This window comes from Cornus florida, unplaced genomic scaffold (assembly GCF_030987335.1).
Source record: "Cornus florida cultivar Cherokee Brave unplaced genomic scaffold, ASM3098733v1 CherokeeBrave_3.0.0_Hap2_scaffold_179, whole genome shotgun sequence".
Classification (NCBI taxonomy): Eukaryota; Viridiplantae; Streptophyta; class Magnoliopsida; order Cornales; family Cornaceae; genus Cornus; species Cornus florida.
The window spans coordinates 760-22,518 of NW_026775670.1; the positions used below are offsets into that span (position 1 = coordinate 760).

The following is a 21,759-nucleotide window of genomic DNA, read 5'->3' on the forward strand; positions in this document are numbered from 1 at the left end:
TGGAGATCCTCTGTTCTTTGTATATCTGTGAAAAGAAATTATGCTTTGCTTTTTAAGTCATTAAAGCATGTACTGTATCAAACCCAGCACAAAATTATTTAGTTACCAAATTCAAATTATGTCAATTTGAGCATTACAACGATTAAGTTTTGAAAAAATAACACTAACATTCAATTCATTATTCGAATACTCTACATAGATATAATCAGAGTAAATAATGAAATTTTCAACTTAAATGACCTAAAAAAAACTTAATAAGATCGAAGGTAAAGGACAAAAAACCTACCCCACAAAAAAGACTATTTTGCCCTTCTCATTAAATTTGTCATTTTTTTATTAAATTATTCTTATTATCTTTTATCTTATCTAAATATTAATTATACTATTTTTATTAATTTTATTATTAGTATCAAATTATGATTAAAAATAAATAAAAAAAAATTGTAACTAATTTTTTCTAAAATGATTAACTTATCATTAAAGTTTTATCATACCCAATTTAAACTTTTTTACTATACAAAAATGCATTGTACTTTCTTTTTCTTACAATATACTGATGATAAATTAATAAATTACTTAAATAAAAAAATATCTTTTTTTATGTAATATATTCATGAAAAATTAAGAAACTAATTAAATTATTTTAAAAAAATTTACTTAAGATTTTTATATATTTAAACAATTAATTTTAAAAATTAAAGGTAGATTTATGCTAACTTAATGGAGAATATGTCATCAAATTAGTGTATATATTTTTTCATAATCTATTTCAATAAGAAAAATAGATTAAGTGTAATTCAATAAAAAATAACATTTATATCATTTAATGAAATATAATTTAAGTATTAGGGCATTTTACAATAAAATGTGATAGTTCAAAAGATATTATACGCAAAATATAGTTCAAATAAATTATTTACAAATTCAAATATAGTTCAAAAAAAAAAAAAAAATCACTTTACCCCTAAATCAAATTTAACAATGAAAATATCAATTCTTAATAGTCTTCTCAACTTCTTGTTCTTTTCAATTTGTTTTCCGGCCATCTTTACAACTTCAAACCATGTAACTCCTAACTTTTTATTTGGGAGAAGTGTTCATACTATTACGACCGTGGTTCAATAGTAATTTAAATTTTTTTTTTTTTTTGAGTTATGGATTTTTTTTTTCTCTCGTATAATAGAAATTGGCCACATGCAAATCTTATAGCTCGGTCATTAAATAAAATTTATAGTTATAATTATGTAAAGGTTGTTGGGTCAACTATATGAACCATCCGAACTGACCCGTAATCCAAACGCTGACAGGTGTCTTCTCCAAGAGCGAGTAGAGTTGGTTTCGAGCGGTTAGAAATAATAATTATAAAAAAAAAAGAAAAGAAAAGAAAAGCTCAGAACTAATCGGTGATTCAACGACGTGAAGTGTCTGTACACACACTTTCTCCTATATCTTCTTCTAATCTGTATTCTGTACAGAATTTAAAGATAGAGAAAAGGTAGAAATAGAGAGCTATATATATATATATATATATATATTTAAATAATTACTAAATAGCAGTTGCTTGGTCCCGTTGTGTGTTTGTTGGTTGAAGTTGTTTTGATTTCGAAATTGGTAGGTGGAAATGGCGAGCTCAGCTGAGAAGGAAACCTTGAGCGGTGCCAAAGATGAAGTTGTTTCCTTGGAACTCCCTGCTCCTACTGGTTGGAAGAAGAAGGTTTCGCTCTCTAATATTCTCTCTCTCTATATATATTTATATATAGCGTGTATTCTCTATATACCTTCAACCTGTTGAATTCACGTTGTTTCGGTGCTTTAAATTATGTATATTTGTGTGAATTAGGTGTGGTTTTGCTTAATTTTATGTAATTGTGTGATTCTGCGGTAGAATTTGTTTCCGTAGTGATGGTTTTGAAGCTAGGGCTTGGGAGATAATTAATAATTCTGGTGGACTACGAATGGTAATGCTTTGTCATTTTGAATTCTCTGGGACTACCTATTACCTACTATTTAAAATTGAAAAGAGAGAGAAAATAAATGAAAGAAACAAAAACTCTGAAGCATACTGGTTTTCCTAGGGTTTTCTGAGCGTGTTCCACATATCAATAGTGGTTATTCTTTTCAACTTATTTTATTTTTTGTTCTCATAAACTGTTATTGGTGACTCGCTAATGAAAACTAGTTTGTGTGTGTGTGTGTGTGTATATATTTTTATGTATATGGTGATGTGCCATTTTGCTTGATACTTAAGGGGCATTTTATCTATGATAATAGAATTTATTTGATTTGCTTATTTAATTTCCTTTGTCTGATACTACAATTATTGCAAAGGTGGTTCTACAAACCTAGCTAATTCCAACCACTTTCCATTTTACAAACCCTAAAATTTTTTGCCCCTACATAAATCTAACAAGCTTTTGATAAATTAAGCCCACAAAATATTCAATTCTATGCAGAACTCTTCATAGTTTTACAGTGCTGTCCCATGTGAGTACTGGTAGAGCTTGTGGACCAGTGCTGTTCGCACGCATCCTGCATTAGAAACACAAGTTAAAACAGAATTGGCAAATTTGAAACTCAATTCTTCAACTTTGTCATCTGAAGGTTTACTTGTGTTATATTTGGTCCAAGTCTGTCCATTTTCTTTGACTGAGAGAAGTTGGGAAGAAATGAATTTGAGAAATTTTAAGATAAGGCTTCACCTGTTGATGCTGGCATGTGTAAATCATGGAGAAAAATGAAAAAAGGGTTCCTTTTTGGAGTTTATGCACCTATAAGAGGGCAATTGTGAAGACGTTAGAATGATAGTGTATAAAGTGAGCTTAAATGGCCAAATGATTGAACATTTCATGGGACATGCTTGAGACTGCATGTGAAATTTAGGGTTAAATGAGTATTCTGTTATTCATTTTAGGTTGATATGTTGGTGGTTGAATTTTATTTCTATTTCTCTTTTAATGTTTTAAAACTGGCTGATACTTTAATAATTTCAGTATTTGCTGGACAGGTTCAATTTTATTTATGTTTCTCTTTTAATGTTTTAAAACTGGCTGATACTTTAGTAATTTCAGTCTTTGCGTACATGGACTGTAGCAGTGGTTCAAGGGTGTTAATTAAGGTCATATTATGTTATTGTCTTTATAGGTGGTCTTTAGTGAGTCTAGAGTAGTCTTAGTAGTCAAAGTTCCGTAAGGTCATATATTTAAATAAGACTCCTAATAGAATTAGAGCATCCTATAATCTATAAGCTTTCTGTTCATTCAAAAATTGAGCTTTTACGAATTGAAGATTGTGTTTATGTGATGTAGCTTAATCCTACAATCCTAAAGCCTAATGAATTGTTGTTAAGATTCATAGATGATTATTCTCTTATTCTCTTTAGTTTATAGTCATGACTTGCCCACAAACAACCCTTATATGTTTGTAAAACGAAAGAATGCAAATGATGGATGGATGTGTGTCAAGAAATGAGAGAATACAGTAGAAAGGAACTTACTTGTGTTAAGTTGGAAGTAGCACCAAATCGAAGAAAAAATGAGAGAAACAAGAAGGAAATACATGCTAGTGTATTGTTTTATTAAAATCATGGTCACGGTAAAAGTAAAATGGAGAAATAAGATTCATACAGTTGGTTTTGAATAGTTTGGAGTTGACCAGATCTGTATCAACCTGGTCAACTTGAACCAAATATAGTTTCGCAATTGTGAACAGTATTCTGGTTTCTTGCTTCCATGGTGCTATCTTTCATATATTGTGACATATGTACAAGTCTCAAGTAAATTGGACTGGTTATTCTATACCTGTAGTTTTCAGATTGTGTATTTTTTGTAATAAAAGCAATAGAGTTGGAGATCAGAGCTTTTGATTTACAAGGTTGACATCTTAGTTGTTTCATTTGTGCTTGAGTCAACTGGGTTGGCATTTCTTTCAAATCCCCGATTTGAAGTGAAAAGTACTTGACTTGGGATTTGAGGTTCTGATTGTGTTGAAGAACAATAGAAAATGTAAATACAGATGCATGAGAGGGAAAAGAAGTTTTGAATGAGGTGAGATCAAGATTTTACGAAGTTCTGAAGGGTGTACCTGATGCAGAACTAGAAGAAATAAAGAAAGTAGAAGAGAGAGAAGCATAAAAGAGTGGACAAGAATAAGAAGTATTAGGGTGAAGCAAGTTCTGTATTTATTAAATTTAACAACCTCAATAATCATCAAAAAGTAATCAACCCTATGTATCTAGCCTATATATATATATATATATATATATATATATATATAGGTAACTAAATTAATACCCTAATCAAACAGTGCTAAAGATAAAAACCTTAAATAGGGAAAATGGAATCTCTAAAAATTAAATTAAAACTTATAATCATCCTCTACGCGTACTCCTAGAATAAGTACGTAGAGCACGTGGCACGTCACCTTTTTTTTTTTTTTTTTTGAAGATATTGGAAGAGTGGGTCATATACATAGAATCCTTGATAAAAATCAAATCAGATATCTAGGTTTTGAAGAAAGTTAGGCAATAGGAGATTCTAAGAAAGAGGTGTTGGCACATTTGTCATGCCAAGGCACTGTCTTACAGTGGAGTCTGGAGATGTTAGCAAATCTACGTGTCACATATGACGAGGCACAGAATCAATAAGAACTATTGACTGTGATGATTGGAACTATTGATAATGATGATATGCTGTCAATGATTTGATGTTTTAGGAGCAAGTAGATAAAGGAAATGTGTCTTTGTATACATAATTTGAATAGAGTACATACATAAAGAAAGTACATATTAGTTATGTACTAAACCAAGCAAATATGAATGATTTGCAGATATACATGCTTCTGACATAGCATTGTTATGATGTAAAACCCTTGAGACCATATTACTGACTTAGGAATAAATTAACTACGTGGCATATATAAGCTTGCTTGGAATAGATGACCAATACGGATTTCCTTCCAAATGGATTGGAGAAGGTCCCGTCTTCAGTTGCAGTGCTTTTTTTCTATCTGTTTCTCTGGCCAAGTGATATCTGTTTTTGGATTTAAGTATGTTAAATTATAATGAGAGAGTCATGGTTAAGGAGAAAAAGAGGGAAGGATATTTGGCATTATATTTTGTGAGATGGGGACCATACTTATATCAGTGAACTGTTGAGTTGATTGTCAACTTTGATATTTGAAACTCTCATGATCATAGAGATCATATATTTCTGATTCCCCCAAACCTTTGAGTATTAGCGAGGTAAAGGATTCCCCCCACCCCACCCCAAACCAACACAAGGGACATTATCCAGTTCTAGTCTCACTACAGCAGGGTCCTGGGTGTGAGGACTCAAGACAGACCTGACTTTTAATATTTCACAAAGTTACCGAGACTAGAACTCGCTCGAGCGTTAAACTGCTGAAACAGTTAATGGTCCTCCCCCCACTCACACGCGCCCACACAGAAAAAAATAACACATCAAAAAAAAAAAAAGGTGGAGCCCAGATATCTAAGCACCAGATACCAATAGAAGTCAGTTGAAGAGGGAATATGATGTGCCTCATCTGACTTCCTATATTCTACTGCTGAAAATAAGTTTATTCATAGAAACTTGTATATTTGCAACGTATCTTATCACTAACCACTGGGGACAAGGCTTCCTCAGAAGTTTGGCTGGAGCTGGAGCTGTACAAGGATGGGAAGAAGAAGGAGACATGAATTCAGGTACTGGCCGATTATTCGAAGTTACGTAGGGACATATCTCATGTAGAACAGAATTTCATGGTTCAATAATTATAGCTGAAACCTTACTGACAATTGTGCTTTGTAATTGATGATGAAACATAATTTATGAAGAAGATATATTACTGTGGTTGGCTAAAGGAAACAAAGTCCCTACCTTTTCTTTGAAAACATGCCTGAGGGGAGGGGGCTCCCATAGTTTATCTTTTTTGCAAGTGTTTGGCAGTGTTGATCGATTTTGCAAGCTGGTTTGGTCCATTGCATTGCTTTCACAGATCATGAGCTTTGCCTTGAAAATTGTCGAACCCAACCTGACTGTCAATGAGGAGCAAGAAAAGAGTTGCGACTACCTTTGCAACACCAATTGAATTTTGCAGGGAAGCTTGTTGACTTCAGACAGGATTGGTTGAATAGTGCTTTCTTGGATTTATCGTCTTCTGGACTTCTACTTCCTTGATCTTTGGTGATATCCTAACTATCGTTTAGGTTGTTTGTGTTGAAAAGAACACGGGATTTGCTTGGACAAACTGGGCTTGGGCTAGTGGAAACTGTCGGGCTAATAGTGCAACACAGTTCTTCCCTCTGGGCTTCTGTCACTGAAGAGTATGATTGGCTCCCTTCTCCTACCTAGTTAGAGACTAAACTTAGCATGGTCATAAAAATTAAAGAAATTTGGAAAGACTTGGGAATTATAGACAAGGTCATGAAAGTGCAAATGTCAACGAAAAGATTTAGAGTTATGTATATTGAAAAACAGAACACCCATGGGAATGGCAAAGCAACAGTCTGTGACCAAATATAAGGCTCTGATGTACATCAAACTTGGGGAAAGATGATTATAAAAATTTCAGTTCAAAACTAACCTTGTGCCTCTATTACTGAAACACTGAATATTACAATTTGTTGGTTGAATGCAAGAAGTATATTCAGCATAATGCACTGAACAAGTTGGTTTTTGTCAAAAGACATGTGGAACTTGGTGAGAATACTTGTATCCAGTTTTGGTCTATTTTAACTAACAGAGCTTTATATCAACAAGGATCTTTTACACAACTCAACTCAAGAAACCTTAATCCCAACTATTTCCACGGATCCATTTTCTTGGTAAGTTCCTTGGATAAATTATATTCTCACTCACAGCCACAACTAAAGTTCTTTTCGGCCTTCTGCTTGACTTTTTGGCATTTTGAACTTGGATAAAAGATATCTTTTCCATTTCTACCCATTAGTGATTTAGGTTGTCTGTAGCAAAGCCAATTCGATCAAGTTCCCTTCATTTTACTTTCAATCAGCCTAACTTTTTTGGCAGGTAATGCCCAGACCCAGTTGCCCACTTCTAACTTCTGACAACTAAATTTGGCAATGACTATTGTTCAAATAAATTAATAAACTATAAAGAATAACTGGTTAAAAGTGGTTTTCTTTTAAAACAAAAGTAAAGAGGTTTGAACTGGCATCAAGTGCAGTTGAATGCAGAAATGCTGAAAATTTTGGTGGTTCGTCAATGAAACTTGCTTGTCACCCATTTTCCCTTTAGAATCAAATGTAAGGCTTACACCCTGTTCCTTGGTTTCCTCCTAATCCTTTGAAACCATAATTATCTCGGTCAGCTGGTTGTAATGAATTCTTTCGGAGGGAAGGTCATGAGTATTTCTTTTTTAACGAATGGAAGAAGAAAAATTCTCTATAAATGATGAAGTCCAGATCTTGATCATCATCTCATGTTGATATGAAGCAGGATACCTAAGGGTTTTTTTTTTTTCCCTCTCTTAATAGCACAACACTGGCTTTAGATATTTTCTCAATAGGCAGGATTTATCTATATTCTTTACATTTTTATGCCCTCTTTTTTATTTGATCTAGTTATCAGGGTATTTAATGCCACTTTGTTACTTTTTCTTAGTTTCGATCTTCCACTCACATTTTTTTAAGAAATGCCAAACTTTGTATGCTCTCTGGATATTTTGTTCTTCTTTTCCAGAGGAATCAGTTGTGTTACACAAAACTTTATCTTTTTCTGCAGTTCATGCCCAAAAAAGGTGGGACTCCTAAAAAGAATGAGATCATATTCACTGCCCCAACAGGGGAGGAGATCACTAACAGAAGACAGTTGGAACAGTACTTAAAATCACACCCTGGCAGCCCAGCAATATCAGAGTTTGATTGGGGAACAGGTGAGACCCCAAGGAGATCGGCCAGGATTAGTCAGAAGGCAAAGGCAACTACTCCACCAGAAAATGAGCCCCCAAAGAAACGAAGCAGGACATTTTCAGGTTCAAAGAAGGATAACAAAGAAAAAGAAGTTGCTCCTGAAAAAACTGAGGCCATGAAGGAAGAAGTTGCTCCTGAAAAAGTTGAGGCCATGAAGGAAAAAGAAGTAGCTCCTGAAGAAACTGAGGCCATGAAGGAAGAAGTTGCTGCAGAAAAAACTGAGTCCGTGAAGGAAAAAGAAGTAGCTCCTGAAGAAACTGAGGCCGTGAAGGAAACAGAAGTAGCTCCTGAAGAAACTGAGGCTGCAAAGGATAACGGAGAAAAAGAAGTTGGCCCTGAAGAATCTGAGGCGGTGAAAGAAGATCCTATGCAAGTAGAAGGAAAATTTGAGAAGGATAATTCAGCTTCAAATATTGAGAAGGATGTTCTGAAGGAAAACCAAGAGGAAAATAAAGATGCAACCCAAGATACAGATACTAAGGTTGAAGATGCCCCTCCTGAAGAAATTAAGGCATCGCAAGATGTTAAAATGACTGATGATGCTGAAGAACACAAGACGAATGCAGAAGCAGAACCAGAAAATTCAAAAGAGATCCAGGTTGTGGAAGTAGCTGATGGTTCTGAAGTAACTCAAAATGATAAAGGGAAAATGGAGAATGTACAAGTTCAAGAGAACACGGAACAAAAACCAATTGAGGAAGGCAGAGATAATGGTTCCGAGAAACAGGACAAACTGGAGACAGGTACTGATGAGGAAAAGAAGTATGAAGTTGATGGAGAGGAGGAGAAAAACAAAAGTAGCGTCTTTGGATCTAAGGGAGAAACTAAAGAGAAAGAAGTGGTAAACATGATCAATTTGGAACAAAATAACATGATGGACAAGGGAGAAGTGATCGAGAATGGCAGCTATGGCAACCAGGCTGGCGAGGCCAAGCCTTGAGTTACTGTATCAATTAACTTAATACTTCTTCTATCCACCACCTGACCTTTATAGTTTGTGGTTTTTTTTTGGATGACTGTAGTATCATTGTTGTTTATGATAATATTCTTATTGTTCGTGGAAACTTATGTATGCAAAATCATAGGTTAGGCCTTCAAGGGATATGTATTGGTAAACTTTCATCACAGATTAGGCCTCCAAGTCCGCAGCCTCTGTGTCACTGAAGGGACTCGTAGCTTGCAGATATTTATGTAACAGTATGGTGTTAAAACTGGTATGTAATAAGTAGTTATGTATTCAGTTACTGATAGCTTGCAGAGATTTATGTAACAGTATGGTGTTAAAACTGGTATGTAATAAGTAGTTATGTATTCAGTTACTGACTCGCTCATATTCTTTGACTTCCTTTAATTCGTCCGACCAAGACAGGTCCTTTTCAGGTATTTTGGTCATTGGATGCCACATAAAATGTTGGACACTTTCAGGTAGAGCTATGTCTTTCAATTGGTTTTGTCTAGATTTATGGTTTCTCTGTTTGATTGAGAAAATGGATAACAAGAACATTGGAAAGGTAGGTTTAAGACAGGGCCATTATTGAAATGAACTAAGTTGATGGAGACCAAATGTGATGGTCCAGATTGAAATGGATATGAAATATGTAGTCTGTATCTGCCAAATTGCGGAGCTAACTGGTTGCTACACAACAACAGCACAATCAGGTCATTCAAAATATAAACAAGTATCACATCAAAATTTTGTTTGGCAAGAAAATTTAGATTACAACCGAAGCTCGAACAAGCTGAGCAAAGGAATACAACTCAAATGCTGGCATTGTACCCAGTTGAAGCCAGAGGATAATCAAATGAAATAATCCACACAAAAAAAAAAAAAAAAAAAAAAAAATCGAAATTGCATGAAATTTTCTTCTGACACAAATTAAAAAACCTAAAGTAATGAAAATATCTCTTTCCCTTAGAGCCCCTTGAGCTGTTCATTCAGCCCGGTTAAGGCCGTCCATTTCTCGAATGCACTGGCTGTTGATACAAAGGCTATTTTAGAGGCTTCAACATCATTCCGAACAACTACAAAACACAGGAGTATAGATTAGGTGTTCCGGTATTAAGCGGATTAGTGTAAAATATGTAATTGATTGCAAAGAAACTAATTCAGTGAAACTTGTGACACGCACCTGATTGTATCAAAGATACTAGTGAGGAATTAAATATATCCACCTGCATCTTCTCTTCAGGAGAAGAGCTCAGCTGTTGAAAAGGTATATAAAATGAAAATTCATTGAAGATAATCTGCTGTATAAACAATATACCAACCAAACAATGTATGAAAAATATTTCAAAAAAAGGATGACCTTGGCGAAAGCTTCATTAACATTCTTGATCCAATCTGTATCATTTTTGGGCAGACCCAGAATAAAACCTGCTGCAGGGAGATCATTGTTCTCTAGTGCTTGACCGACTTTGTCAAGACTGAACACAAGATCTTGCAGATATTCTGCAAAGTAATTTCAAAATGTTTTGATATTTGCATAGATTAAAAAGTAAAAGAAAAAAAGTATTACACGTTAGTATATATTTTGTCCACAACAGGGTGTTGAAATACTAATTAAAGATGAAATAGACACAACTTTGTCAAGCCCTCGAGCTTATCAATCCGAACTTTTACCATTACACCATCACCACAATAGGAGAATTGCAGCAAAAAACAATGGTTTGAGAATTTTCTTACCACCATTTATGATCAAAGTTAAGTTAGTTAACGAAAAAGCAACATCATCAAGTGCTGCACTGACATTATAGTTGAGCTGAATATCTCGTATCTTGCAGTAGTGAGTGTGCAAAGCAATGCAGCGCACACTCACGCACACAACTAAAAGCTGATTTTCAATAGTCTATGAAACATTAATAAAATTTTCTTATCAAGGCTGGGATGATGTAATTATATTGAATCACCAATAGGAATCACTATTTCTAAATTGTTCGCATCCTATTGGAAATGGATGTTTTCAATTGTATTTGTTTATGTTTTCACAAGGGTATGCCCTTCTTTCTCACTTTATTGAATTGCTATATCTTCTGAAATGAAATACCAATCCCATTCATAAATATATATATATATATATATATATATATATATATAGACACACGCACGCACACAATGGCAAGAACCCCAAAGGAAAAATCTAAAACTGAACTCAAAAAGTCCCACTTGGGTCAAATCCCATCCCCAAATAATCCCATCATCAAGAAGAGGAATTGAATTGATTAGGCCTAGAAAATAAAATTCATTACCATAAAGCATCATTTTAATTAATTTGGTGCTGACCAAATGACTCAAATTGCAGCAAAACACACAAAGACACTTTGAAATTAAACCGAAACTCAGATAAATTCGTCAGTGGGTACATTTATATTATGCACTTCGTGGGATATCTACGATATATATTTGTAAATTGTATATGTATATGTATATTTAAGAACCTAACCTTTCTCCTTTTTGGATGAGCTGATGACACCTTGTCTTTCAATCCTCTTCTTCCTGTCCTTCTTCACCTTTTCCATTAGCTCTTCGTCATCGTCGGCCTCTAGAATGGCTGCATTGGAATAAGAGTAGCCTTTTCCGGCAAAGGAGAAGAGGAATGCGGTGGTGAAAAGGCTTCTTTTTGTCAGAATTGGAGGAGAAGAAGGCAGTGACTCACCGCCCACTGCCTTGCACACACTTAATTGTGTCCTTACATTGTGTTTGTTTAAGTAACTTGATGTTGTTAGAGAAGAAGAAGAAGATGATGATGATAATGGTGATAGAAGAAGAGAAGTGTTTGCAGTTGAGAAGAAGACTGTTGCCATTCTTTTTCTTTTCTTTTCTTTTCTTTTCTTTTCTCTGTTTGGTGGAAGAGAAGCAGAGGTATTGGCAGTTTGGAACTACATAAGGATAAGATCGCTGGATTTTCTGATATTGTCTTCAACCATTTTTTTTTTACGTGTTTAAGGGGTATTAAGGTCTTTTACAAAGTCTACACAATACTACTACTTTACCCAGACCTCTCGTACTACTACTACTTTGGACGGCTTTAGTGGAAGGAAGTCCATTTTTTTTTTTTTTTATTTGGTCACAAATATAAAATAATTTGTTACAGAGTATTATCTTTACACATATTTTAAACCTCTTAAAATAAAAAATAAGGATTAAAGAAATGAAGTTTTTATTTTTTTATTTATTAATTATAGTAAAGTGTAAGAAAAGAAAATTAAAAAAAAAAAAAAAAAATTACCAATTTTAGTTTTGCAACTCTAATAGTAAAAGTCACTCTCCCAAAAAGATTAAATAAAACTCTAATAAAATTCCTATTTCCTCTACCCTGGTAAAAGTCCTCCCAAATATCAACACGCTCTCAAGAGAAAGACCACTCCCCGGATTTTGCCTAGCCACCGCCCAATCCGGCCGCCGCCACTGGCCCACAATTCAATCCGCAGCCTTCTAGAGAGAGAAGAACAGTCTAGTGAGAGAAAGATAGAAAAACGTATCACCAGATGGACAGAAGAACAGTTCTCTATACTTTAGAGAGAGAAAGTAAAGGGTATTGCTAATTCGTCATATGGCATGTCCAAGTGATCCAATTAGACATTATACCGGAATAACTGTACCGAGTTTGACAACGCAATGGCAGTTTTTTCTCGTTTCTTCGTCCGTTTCCTTCTCCTTCTTGCTTTCTTCTTCACTCCAAACGGTACTTTCTTGTTCTTGTTTTTCAATTTGACTTTTACTGTCAATTTAATTCATTATAATTTGATTTGATCGAGAGGATATATGTTTTCTAACTTCTATCAACTTGGGTTTATCTCATAACTTGTCAATTTGGATGCTTTGGATCTTTAATTGCTATTCTGGGTGTTTATATGTCTATTTCTTTAAATGGATTGGAAAGGAGATTGATATGTTGATTTAAAATTTTTGGGTTATAATGATCTTTCTTGATGCATTTGGAGCGTTAATTTAGAATTTTATTGAAATTTGCTATTTTTTCAGGGTACAATCTCTGTCCTAATAGAAAGACTTTATCACCAAATCTTTGCTTGATATTATTGATGATATGGGATTATTTGTTTCTAATTTTGTGAATATTGATTATATGATTTGGTAAATTGAGGGGATTGTCATGGAGCCTTCGTAATTCATATTAATTCACCCTTCAAGCCTGTCTTTGGGTTGAGCAATTTGCAAAATTTAGTTGAATTATTAAGTTTATTATATATATATATATATATATATATATATATATATATATATATATATATATATATTGTATTATCTAAAATCAATTAGCAACCTTTCTTGCACCAGTTTAATGTAATGGTTGATGTGTTCCTTTTTAATTATTTATTGATTGATATGTTTATTTTTTCTGGGCTGCGTATGATGTAGTCTATAATATATAAACACTTGTGGGGTTCTCTTAATTTACTTATATTGAGCAATGAGGTTAAATTTTCTCCATGTTCATTGAGCTTAAGTGCATGATTCAATAGAATATACGATACTAATGGCTTGCTAGAATATCATAGGAATTTGAAACTGGTATTTCTTGAGGAAAAAAGTTATGTCATGAAATTCACTTCCTAAAATCTAGCAATACAGTAGTACCACTCAATATCTCAACAAGTTTGTATCCCAACATTTTGTGGTTTGTTGGAGAAATCTAATGCTGATAATAGTTAAATATCATATGCAAGCACAGCTTGTACTTGTCATGCCTATCTTGTGAATGAAATGACGCGATGGCTAATTAAGTCACTTTTGCTCCCTCTCCACCCTCTGACAGTGCACGCATTCACTGGAACTTATGGAATAAATTATGGAAGAATTGCGGATAACATCCCTTCTCCTGATAAAGTGGCTACACTCCTCAGAGCAGCAAAGATAAAGAATGTTCGAATTTATGATGCTGATCATAGTGTCCTCAATGCATTTAGTGGTACTGGGCTTGAATTAGTGGTCGGACTTCCAAATGGAAACCTGAGGAACATGAGTGCTAATGCAGATCATGCCCTGGCTTGGGTCAAAGAAAATGTGCAGGCATTCCTTCCCAATACACACATACGTGGGATAGCTATCGGAAATGAAGTTCTAGGAGGAGGTGACCAAGGAAACTGGGAAGCTTTGTTGGGTGCGGCAAAAAATATTTATAATGCCACAAAAAAGCTTCAGCTAACTGAAGTTATTCAGATTTCCACTGCACATTCACAGGCTGTTTTTGATAATTCATACCCTCCCTCCTCATGTATTTTCAAAGATAATGTTGTTCAATACATGAAGCCACTCTTGGAGTTCTTCTCACAGATTGGATCCCCTTTCTGTTTGAATGCTTACCCATTTTTGGCTTATACGTATAATCCAGATGAAATTGATATAAATTATGCACTTTTCCAGTCAAACAAAGGAATACATGATCAGAAAACTGGTCTGCATTATGATAACATGCTTGATGCTCAGATTGATGCGGCCTATGCCGCTTTGGAAGATGCTGGATATAAAAAGATGGAAGTTATAGTTACAGAGACAGGTTGGGCTTCTCACGGAGATGAAAGTGAAGCTGCAGCAACAGTTAATAATGCGAGGACATACAATTATAACCTGCGTAAAAGGCTTGCCAAGAGGAAGGGAACCCCACTAAGGCCAAATATTATGTTGAAGGCATATGTTTTTGCAATTTTTAATGAGAATTTGAAGAATGGTGCCGGTTCTGAAAAGAACTATGGACTGTTTAAAGCTGATGGGAGCATCTCATATGATATTGGGTTTTCTGGACTGAAATCATCATCTGCAGTCTCGTCTCTTCTGTCAATAAAGGTACGAGGTTCATTAGGCTTTTGAAATATCACGTTTTAGTTGCTAAATTTGGATTTTCTTTTTCTCTTTTACCCTTTGCAATATTTTCAGGGGGAAAATAGACTATTATATGGGTGGGCTTTAAAAAAATGTTGAAGACATGTAGGCACTAATACAGTGGTGACTCCAATGCATAAGGAAGTGTGCAAAGGAAAAAGGATATAAAAATTACGTCCTAGACAAAAGCAAAGTATCCACAAATCAAGGAATGAAGCCCCTATAAACTCACATATTGGATTGACTCACAAAAGCATAGGCTTTTGTTATTTGTCTGTTTTTTAGTTAAAGGAGAGTTTCAGAATCCATAGACTATGTGCTTTTTCTAAACACACAAGACAAGGGCGCAGTTGTGGATCTTTGTTTTTTTTATAGATATTGCAGGTGGTGTATAGATTTACCTCCCAAGGAAAATATTCACAGCTTACCCAAAGAACTGAAATTTTCTATGCGAAATATTCACATTTAAAGCATCATGTGTAGGTATGTAAGCATTGAATTTATTTAGGGTAATACGCAAACTGAATAATATAAGGAAGTGTCTAAATATCTGTATTTTTTAGTCTTCTTTTATTTCCCAAGGTAAAATGATGGCGTTCAGCGTGAGAATTCACTTTTTTTGAGGCAATAACGCAATAAAAGGGACAGTTTTATACGCAGTTATATAATGAATGTGAGTTATTGCTTATGGGTGCTAGGGCACATTGGACACATATAGGATATCCATGCTTAGGTGTCATATCCGACACGACAATACCACATAAAGAGTCCCATGTAACATAGCCGATAGGATCAAAAGAATGAGAACAAGGATGTCTATCTATTGCTTTAGTTCTCTTGCAACATGAACTTTTTTTTTTTCGAGTTAATGAATTTATATTTGCGGAATATTTTGTCATGAATAGGTTACATATGCGTCATTTTTTATTTATTTTGAATATGGAATAGTTTCTACATTTCACATTTACTTATTGATAGTACACTGATGTGCATGGTTTTAGAGCACCAGAACACATTGAGTCATGAGAGGGTAATTAAATTTTAGAATGGCCAAGTCTCAAAAACGGGTAAATGATAACCACAGCATTGCTGATAGCAAATAAATTCTTGTTTACTTTATGATATAGCATGCAACTTAATGTCATAAAAGGTAAAGGGGCACAGGGGGACAAATGTGTTTGCAGTGGTGGCAACTAGGTACTAAGGAGCAATATTCTCTCAAAGGCGACAAGGTTGAGTGTGTTTTGTTCGTCAACCTTATCAAGTTGTTTGATTAGGGTATCACAATCAGTAAACAGTTGAGAAAATTTCCGTTGCTATTACTTAGAAAACTTGTGAATTCTACAGATTCTAGATTGGGCCTTGTAGAAATACTAACATTGTTTCACATAATCCTTGTCCAAGATATCAATCAAGTATCAGTTAAGATAGACTCCTACTCCCATCCTAAGATATCTACATTCTTCTTTTGTGCATCATATTTTTTATGGTCCATAAACTGTCAGTGCATGTGCATGCCTGTGATACAGTTCCAAATCCAATATTTAACATTTTTTCCTTTTTTGAGTTGGGGGCCGGGAAGTGATAATTTTTAACTAGTCTTTATATAGTCTTCCCACGACCCCACATTGTATTTTTCTCAACTAGTTTTGGGTTTAAAAATACAAAAAAAGTTAAAATAAAGACAAGAATGTGTTTTATATGTCTATTTACTCATGCCCTCATTCGTGGCACTATTTGATGAGCTATGACACGATTGGCCATTTATTTATTCTTATCTGCTATTTTGCCATATGACAGGATATTCAAGCTCACGGTTGGCCTGGGTTCTACTCCTTGGTATTAACTGCCTCTACATTACTGCTGTTTCTGTTCCCAAGATTGTGAAAAAACAAGTTCTGGGGCACTCCCCTATTGTATTCGATACCAGATTAGCATTCAGAAGCTATCAATATTTTCGGTTTGGTACCCATTTGATCTCATATTTTAGTCCAGCATAAGTGCATCAACGATTCTTGTTATTACTAGGAAAAAGTGTTAGTCATTGCTGAAATAAATCAGCAATGGATATTGATTTTGTAACTAATAAATCTTTCTTTATGATTATAAATAGCATGTCCTCATTTGAGGTTCATGTGAGCTTGCATTAGTTTTCCGTGTCTTAGTGCTACATTCGTTTCACAATTCATGTTATATGGTAGCATATCCTAGATTTAGCTCACTTCTTTCAAGCATTCCCTATATCTTCACCAGTTGTGCCTCAACAGAGAGGGCTGGTGAAGGCGTTGTGACCTTTGGGGTATTATTATAATGGCATGAATTTACTTCAAGTTTTGTAGGGAAACTGACCAATTTGATGCTATATTTATCCTTTATCCAACAAGAGATTTAGGAACTCGTTGCCGGACAGGGTTAACTCGGACAATGACTCAAAAGCTGACAAGGAACTTGATTCAATATTTCTAGATATACCAATGTCACATTTGAAATGTTCAGATTTTCTATCTTTTCTCTTTTTTATTTCCTTTGACCCTCTGAAAAAACTTGTTTTGCAACCACATTGTGACTTTTGCATGAGTTATGGATGCTAGCTAATTTGATTCAGTATTTTCATGCTAATGTCATCATTTGATTATTGACTAGGAGGTGCGAAGATTCATGAGACTGAAAGGAACTTGAATTGTTTATTTTTGGCTGGAATTTTTAATTATTCCTCTTATTGCAATTTTGTGTATAATACTTGGATGTATATGCATATACCTTGTACAGAAATAAATGAAATTCTTCCTCTATATATGTTTTCTCTTCCTCAAAAAGTTTTTACTCTCAAATTGTCCACCCATTTATTCATTTATTCAAATAAAACCCTGTTTAATTAACTGGTAAGTAGCGTCATCATTTGGGAGTGGTGTTATTGGCACTCTTGTTTTTTATAATTTGAGGTAGGGACAACCCCCCCACCTGTACAATGACCTTTTTTTTTTTTTTACCCCTTTCTGATTCTGACATAACTTTACAACTGCCATAACAGAAAATTACCGCCAAAATCCGCGTGGCTGCCATTCATGAAAGCCCACAAATGACTTTCAAAGGAGTAGTTAAGCCTCTCTCCGTATATCAACAGAACCACAAGGTCTTCAAGACCTCAAGACTCACAATATTTACCCATCCATCTATATATACATGTATCTATATTTGTAATGTGTGCAGATTGCAGAGTAAAGGGGTGACCACCCAGTGAACACACACACACATACACATGCACATACACATACACATACACAATCAAAAGGGAGATGTCTACAAGAAACAATTTAGTAACACTTTTGGTGGTTGCAGTAGCAACTGCAATACTGATACAGAACGCAGGTACAGCAGACACATACTATGTGGGAGACAGCTTGGGTTGGCAGGTCCCTCCCGGTGGCGCTGTGGCCTTCACCAACTGGTCTTCCCAATATACCTTTGAACTAGGGGACATTCTAGGTAATTAGAGACTTCTTTACATAACACACACACACACACACACACATACATATATATGTATATTTTTTACTCAAAATGTCAAGTATTCCATATCATGCTGAATTTTGGAATGTTCCATCATCAACGCATAATAGCAAGATTAATCTACAAGAAATCTTCCCATAGTTGAAGAATCCAGTTTGATTTTCCTTTAATTATATTGTTGATGATCGAATTGATCCCTAGTATATATTAATTAATTTTGCAGTGTTCAACTTCACCACCGGGCAACACACCGCGGCCAAAGTTACAAAGGAGGCATTCGATGCTTGCAACATCACAAATCCTCTCTCTATTGAAACCAATGGTCCAGCGAACTTCACTCTTAACGCCACCGGTGAAAACTACTTCATTTGCACCACAAGCAACCACTGTGCGATGGGAGGACAGAAGTTAAGCATCAATGTGACTTCCCGTGCTGAATCTCCATCAGGCAACGACGCTCAGCCTCCTCCTCCTCCTCCTCCTCCACCACCCAGCTCTGCACCACCTACAGCCATTGCCACCTTCTCTCTCATCATCTTCATGTCCATTACTGTAGCTTTCTTGTCTTAGTTTTTTACTAAACAGACTTGTCTTCACTATTACATACACTGTCCACTTTATGAACAATTTATTTATGCCTCTTTTTCTTTTTCTTTTTCTTTTTTATTATCTTTTATGTTTATACTTGTACTGGAAGGGCACATTATATATAGATTGATATTTGTATTCAGATTTAAGTAAAGCAGTTTATTTCATCCATGATCCATTATAGCATGAGAACCCTTTATCATTTTTTCAGACTGGAATATTTTGTTTGTTTGTTATAAGCATTTTCAAAAGCTTAGTGGACTTTCCCGTTAATGTTTGAAAATTGTTTCATGTCCTTTTGTTTTTGTCTCCACATGCAATTCAAATTCTTTCATAATTACAATTGTTTACATTTTTTTGTGATCGAAGGTCATATGCTTTATTTAATTAAGTAATAAGGAAATAAATTGACATTTTGCTACATTTCACAAAGGGCTAGTCGTGCCTTAATAATACGTTCTTTGTCAAGGTCAAGTTAGACATATGGGTCCATTTGATATGTAAATTTGAGGTTTTATGTTGTTTTCAATATTTTAAGAGTAGTTATATAATGTTTGATTTGTAACTGTGAGATTTTATATTATTTTCAGTACTTTAAGAATAATCATGTAATATTTGATTTGTAACTTTAAGGTTTTATATTATTTACTTTAAGAATAGTCATGTAATGCTTGATTTATAATTCTAAAATTTGATATTGTTTTCAGTATTTTAAAAATAGTCATGTAAAGATTGGAAACACAGTTAGCAGATTGAATTCAAATAATATTCCTTATAACAAGATGGAAGTACACCTTCAAATCACAAAAGTAAATGAAACTTGTTAAACATAATTCATTAATTAGTTGGTTTAAATGTCTTTTTTACGCTGAAAAATGATGTTATGTGATTAAATCTCACTTGATCTTTACACGCAAGCTTTGGGAGGGAGCATGCTACTTCATCCATACTTTTCATTGGTTTTTTTTTTTTTTTTTTTTGAATAAAATATTCATTGTTAATACTTGTAGTTGTCAATCTTGACCAAGTTATCAATACAGCTAGATTTCGGATATTATTATTACCCTTTGAATTTTGACTATACAGATCACTTGAGTCCTCCTTACGCCATCTAGAATGGATGAACTACAGATATTGTTTACGCTTCATTTCTTATCATTGAATGTATGTAATTATATGCATATGTATGTATGTATGTATAATGGTTATAATATGCATGTTCCCTGCTGAATAGTATATAGGATGGAACCTGTACTAGTAAAGACATAAGCACCACTTTGTTAAATCAAATGGAATTGACATGGAAGGTTGCGTAATTTATTAAGATTATAATTAAAGTCTTCTCTGGAAAAGAAAATAAGTAGATACTCACAACAAAACTTAGTGACCCAAAAAAAGACTCAGTTCCACAAAATTAAGCCTCTTAGTTGAAAAAACGAGCTCACGTGATTACAACTTTCTCCTCTCTCTTTTTTTCTCCCTCCTTGATTTGTGTTTGAAAAAAAAAAAACCTGTTTTAATTATCAGAAGATCATGTTAATTAATTTCTCCCTCTGTGCATAGTACTCGTGAATATTTCAGCACAAAATGGTAGAACCCAACAGTTAACTTCCAAACCATATTGGCATATATATTGAGTTAAGGGAGGGATGGTTCCCTTTAAGCCGTATAATTTTATATTAATATTCATAAAGTCATCTAATTACCTTCTTATTTTTATTTTAAAATAAAATATTTTCAAATTATCTAATTACTTATAGAAAAATGACTTTTATAGTTTATTAATGGAGACATTTAAGGCAAAAAAAAAAGGTTTGAAATGCTTGTAATTTAATCCGGCAGAATGAGAATTCTCTATTATTAGGCATCGATTGATTAATAAATAACCAAAAAAAAATGATCACGCTTTCTGTTTTCCAAATTAGTTGACAGAGAGTTTGAAATGCTTGTAATTTTGATCCAATAGAGAGAGTTTTTCACAGTATTGTATCAATTGGTGCCATTTTGACTTGGCCTGTCTCTGTTTCACCAACTCCCTACCCCTTCTATTGCGCTTAAACGTGTGAAACAATAACATGTGACACCATTTCAATTTTTTCCCCGGAACTTTCGTAATGATATATTTATTGCAACAAATAATGACATTGGGTATTTTAGTGTTTTTGGTAAACACGTGTAGTTTCTTCTTATCATGCCCAAACAATAACTCCATGTACATATAATTAAAACCCTTATAAATCATGTAAAAAGAGGAGTAATTTCATTCAACGAGTTAATTAAAAGAAAATAAATTTATGAGAGATAATCAAATATTAATACAATGGCGGCATATAGGCCAAGATAACACCGATTGTCAAAGAAACAAGTGTGAAAGAACATAGCAGCTGCAAAGCCAAACAACAAATAAAGAGACCAAGCACATATGTATCACGACTATGTCAACATTTTATTTAATAATGCGATGTGGACCAAATCTGCCCCGAAGTCCGGACTCGGACCGAACCAATTAGATATTTTGGCGCAGCCCATGAACCGACTATTCTTTTTCTTTTTAAAAAAAAAAAAAAACACGAACCGACGACTATTCAGAAAAGAAGAAGATACTACTACTAAAGTCTACTACGCCAAAGAAAGACTAGTCAACGCCCTCAAAAGTCTGGTTCGGTTGGTAAATATGTGTTTTACGCGGCTTCTAAAATTCTGGAAGTCCAAAACACGGCAATGAATGTGTAGTGGCCCAATAAGCCCACTCCACGAAACGGTCGTGAATTGATGTCACCTCAGACCTCATCTTCAAACCTAGATCTCATTATACGCGTGGCCTCCATCCAACGGTACAATCCTCCACTACTAACCCAACAACCTTTGTCTCTATAAATATCACTCTATA

General features: G+C 34.3%; 4 protein-coding genes across 5 annotated transcripts; 3 read left to right on the forward strand and 1 right to left on the reverse strand.

Annotated features, from left to right (window-relative positions):
• The first annotated feature begins 1,338 nt into the window (after window positions 1-1,338).
• Window positions 1,339-9,252, forward strand: LOC132289212 (methyl-CpG-binding domain-containing protein 11-like). 2 transcript variants are annotated; one of them, XM_059789935.1, is made up of 3 exons: window positions 1,339-1,495; window positions 1,616-1,714; window positions 7,746-9,252. In XM_059789935.1, exons 2-3 carry the CDS (start codon window positions 1,622-1,624, stop codon window positions 8,871-8,873), a joined length of 1,221 nt encoding a protein of 406 aa, XP_059645918.1. In that variant the 5' UTR covers window positions 1,339-1,495; window positions 1,616-1,621; the 3' UTR covers window positions 8,874-9,252. The 2 variants fall into 2 exon arrangements, with proteins under 2 accessions (XP_059645918.1, XP_059645919.1); XM_059789936.1 differs by lacking the exon at window positions 1,339-1,495 and having other exon boundaries at window positions 1,503-1,714.
• A 344-nt stretch (window positions 9,253-9,596) lies between these two features.
• LOC132289215 (thylakoid lumenal 16.5 kDa protein, chloroplastic-like) lies at window positions 9,597-11,822 on the reverse strand. The gene is made up of 4 exons (XM_059789938.1): window positions 11,374-11,822; window positions 10,240-10,382; window positions 10,063-10,135; window positions 9,597-9,955 (listed from the first exon to the last, which is right to left on the reverse strand). The coding sequence occupies exons 1-4, from the start codon at window positions 11,732-11,734 to the stop codon at window positions 9,846-9,848; spliced, it is 687 nt and encodes a 228-aa protein (XP_059645921.1). The 5' UTR covers window positions 11,735-11,822; the 3' UTR covers window positions 9,597-9,845.
• Window positions 11,823-12,125: 303 nt separating this feature from the next.
• LOC132289213 (glucan endo-1,3-beta-glucosidase 14-like) lies at window positions 12,126-16,920 on the forward strand. Its single transcript, XM_059789937.1, has 3 exons — window positions 12,126-12,615; window positions 13,708-14,735; window positions 16,572-16,920. Exons 1-3 carry the CDS (start codon window positions 12,549-12,551, stop codon window positions 16,656-16,658), a joined length of 1,182 nt encoding a protein of 393 aa, XP_059645920.1. The 5' UTR covers window positions 12,126-12,548; the 3' UTR covers window positions 16,659-16,920.
• A 139-nt stretch (window positions 16,921-17,059) lies between these two features.
• Window positions 17,060-19,172, forward strand: LOC132289216 (stellacyanin-like). The gene is made up of 2 exons (XM_059789939.1): window positions 17,060-18,257; window positions 18,505-19,172. Exons 1-2 carry the CDS (start codon window positions 18,068-18,070, stop codon window positions 18,849-18,851), a joined length of 537 nt encoding a protein of 178 aa, XP_059645922.1. The 5' UTR covers window positions 17,060-18,067; the 3' UTR covers window positions 18,852-19,172.
• The last annotated feature ends 2,587 nt before the right edge of the window (window positions 19,173-21,759 follow it).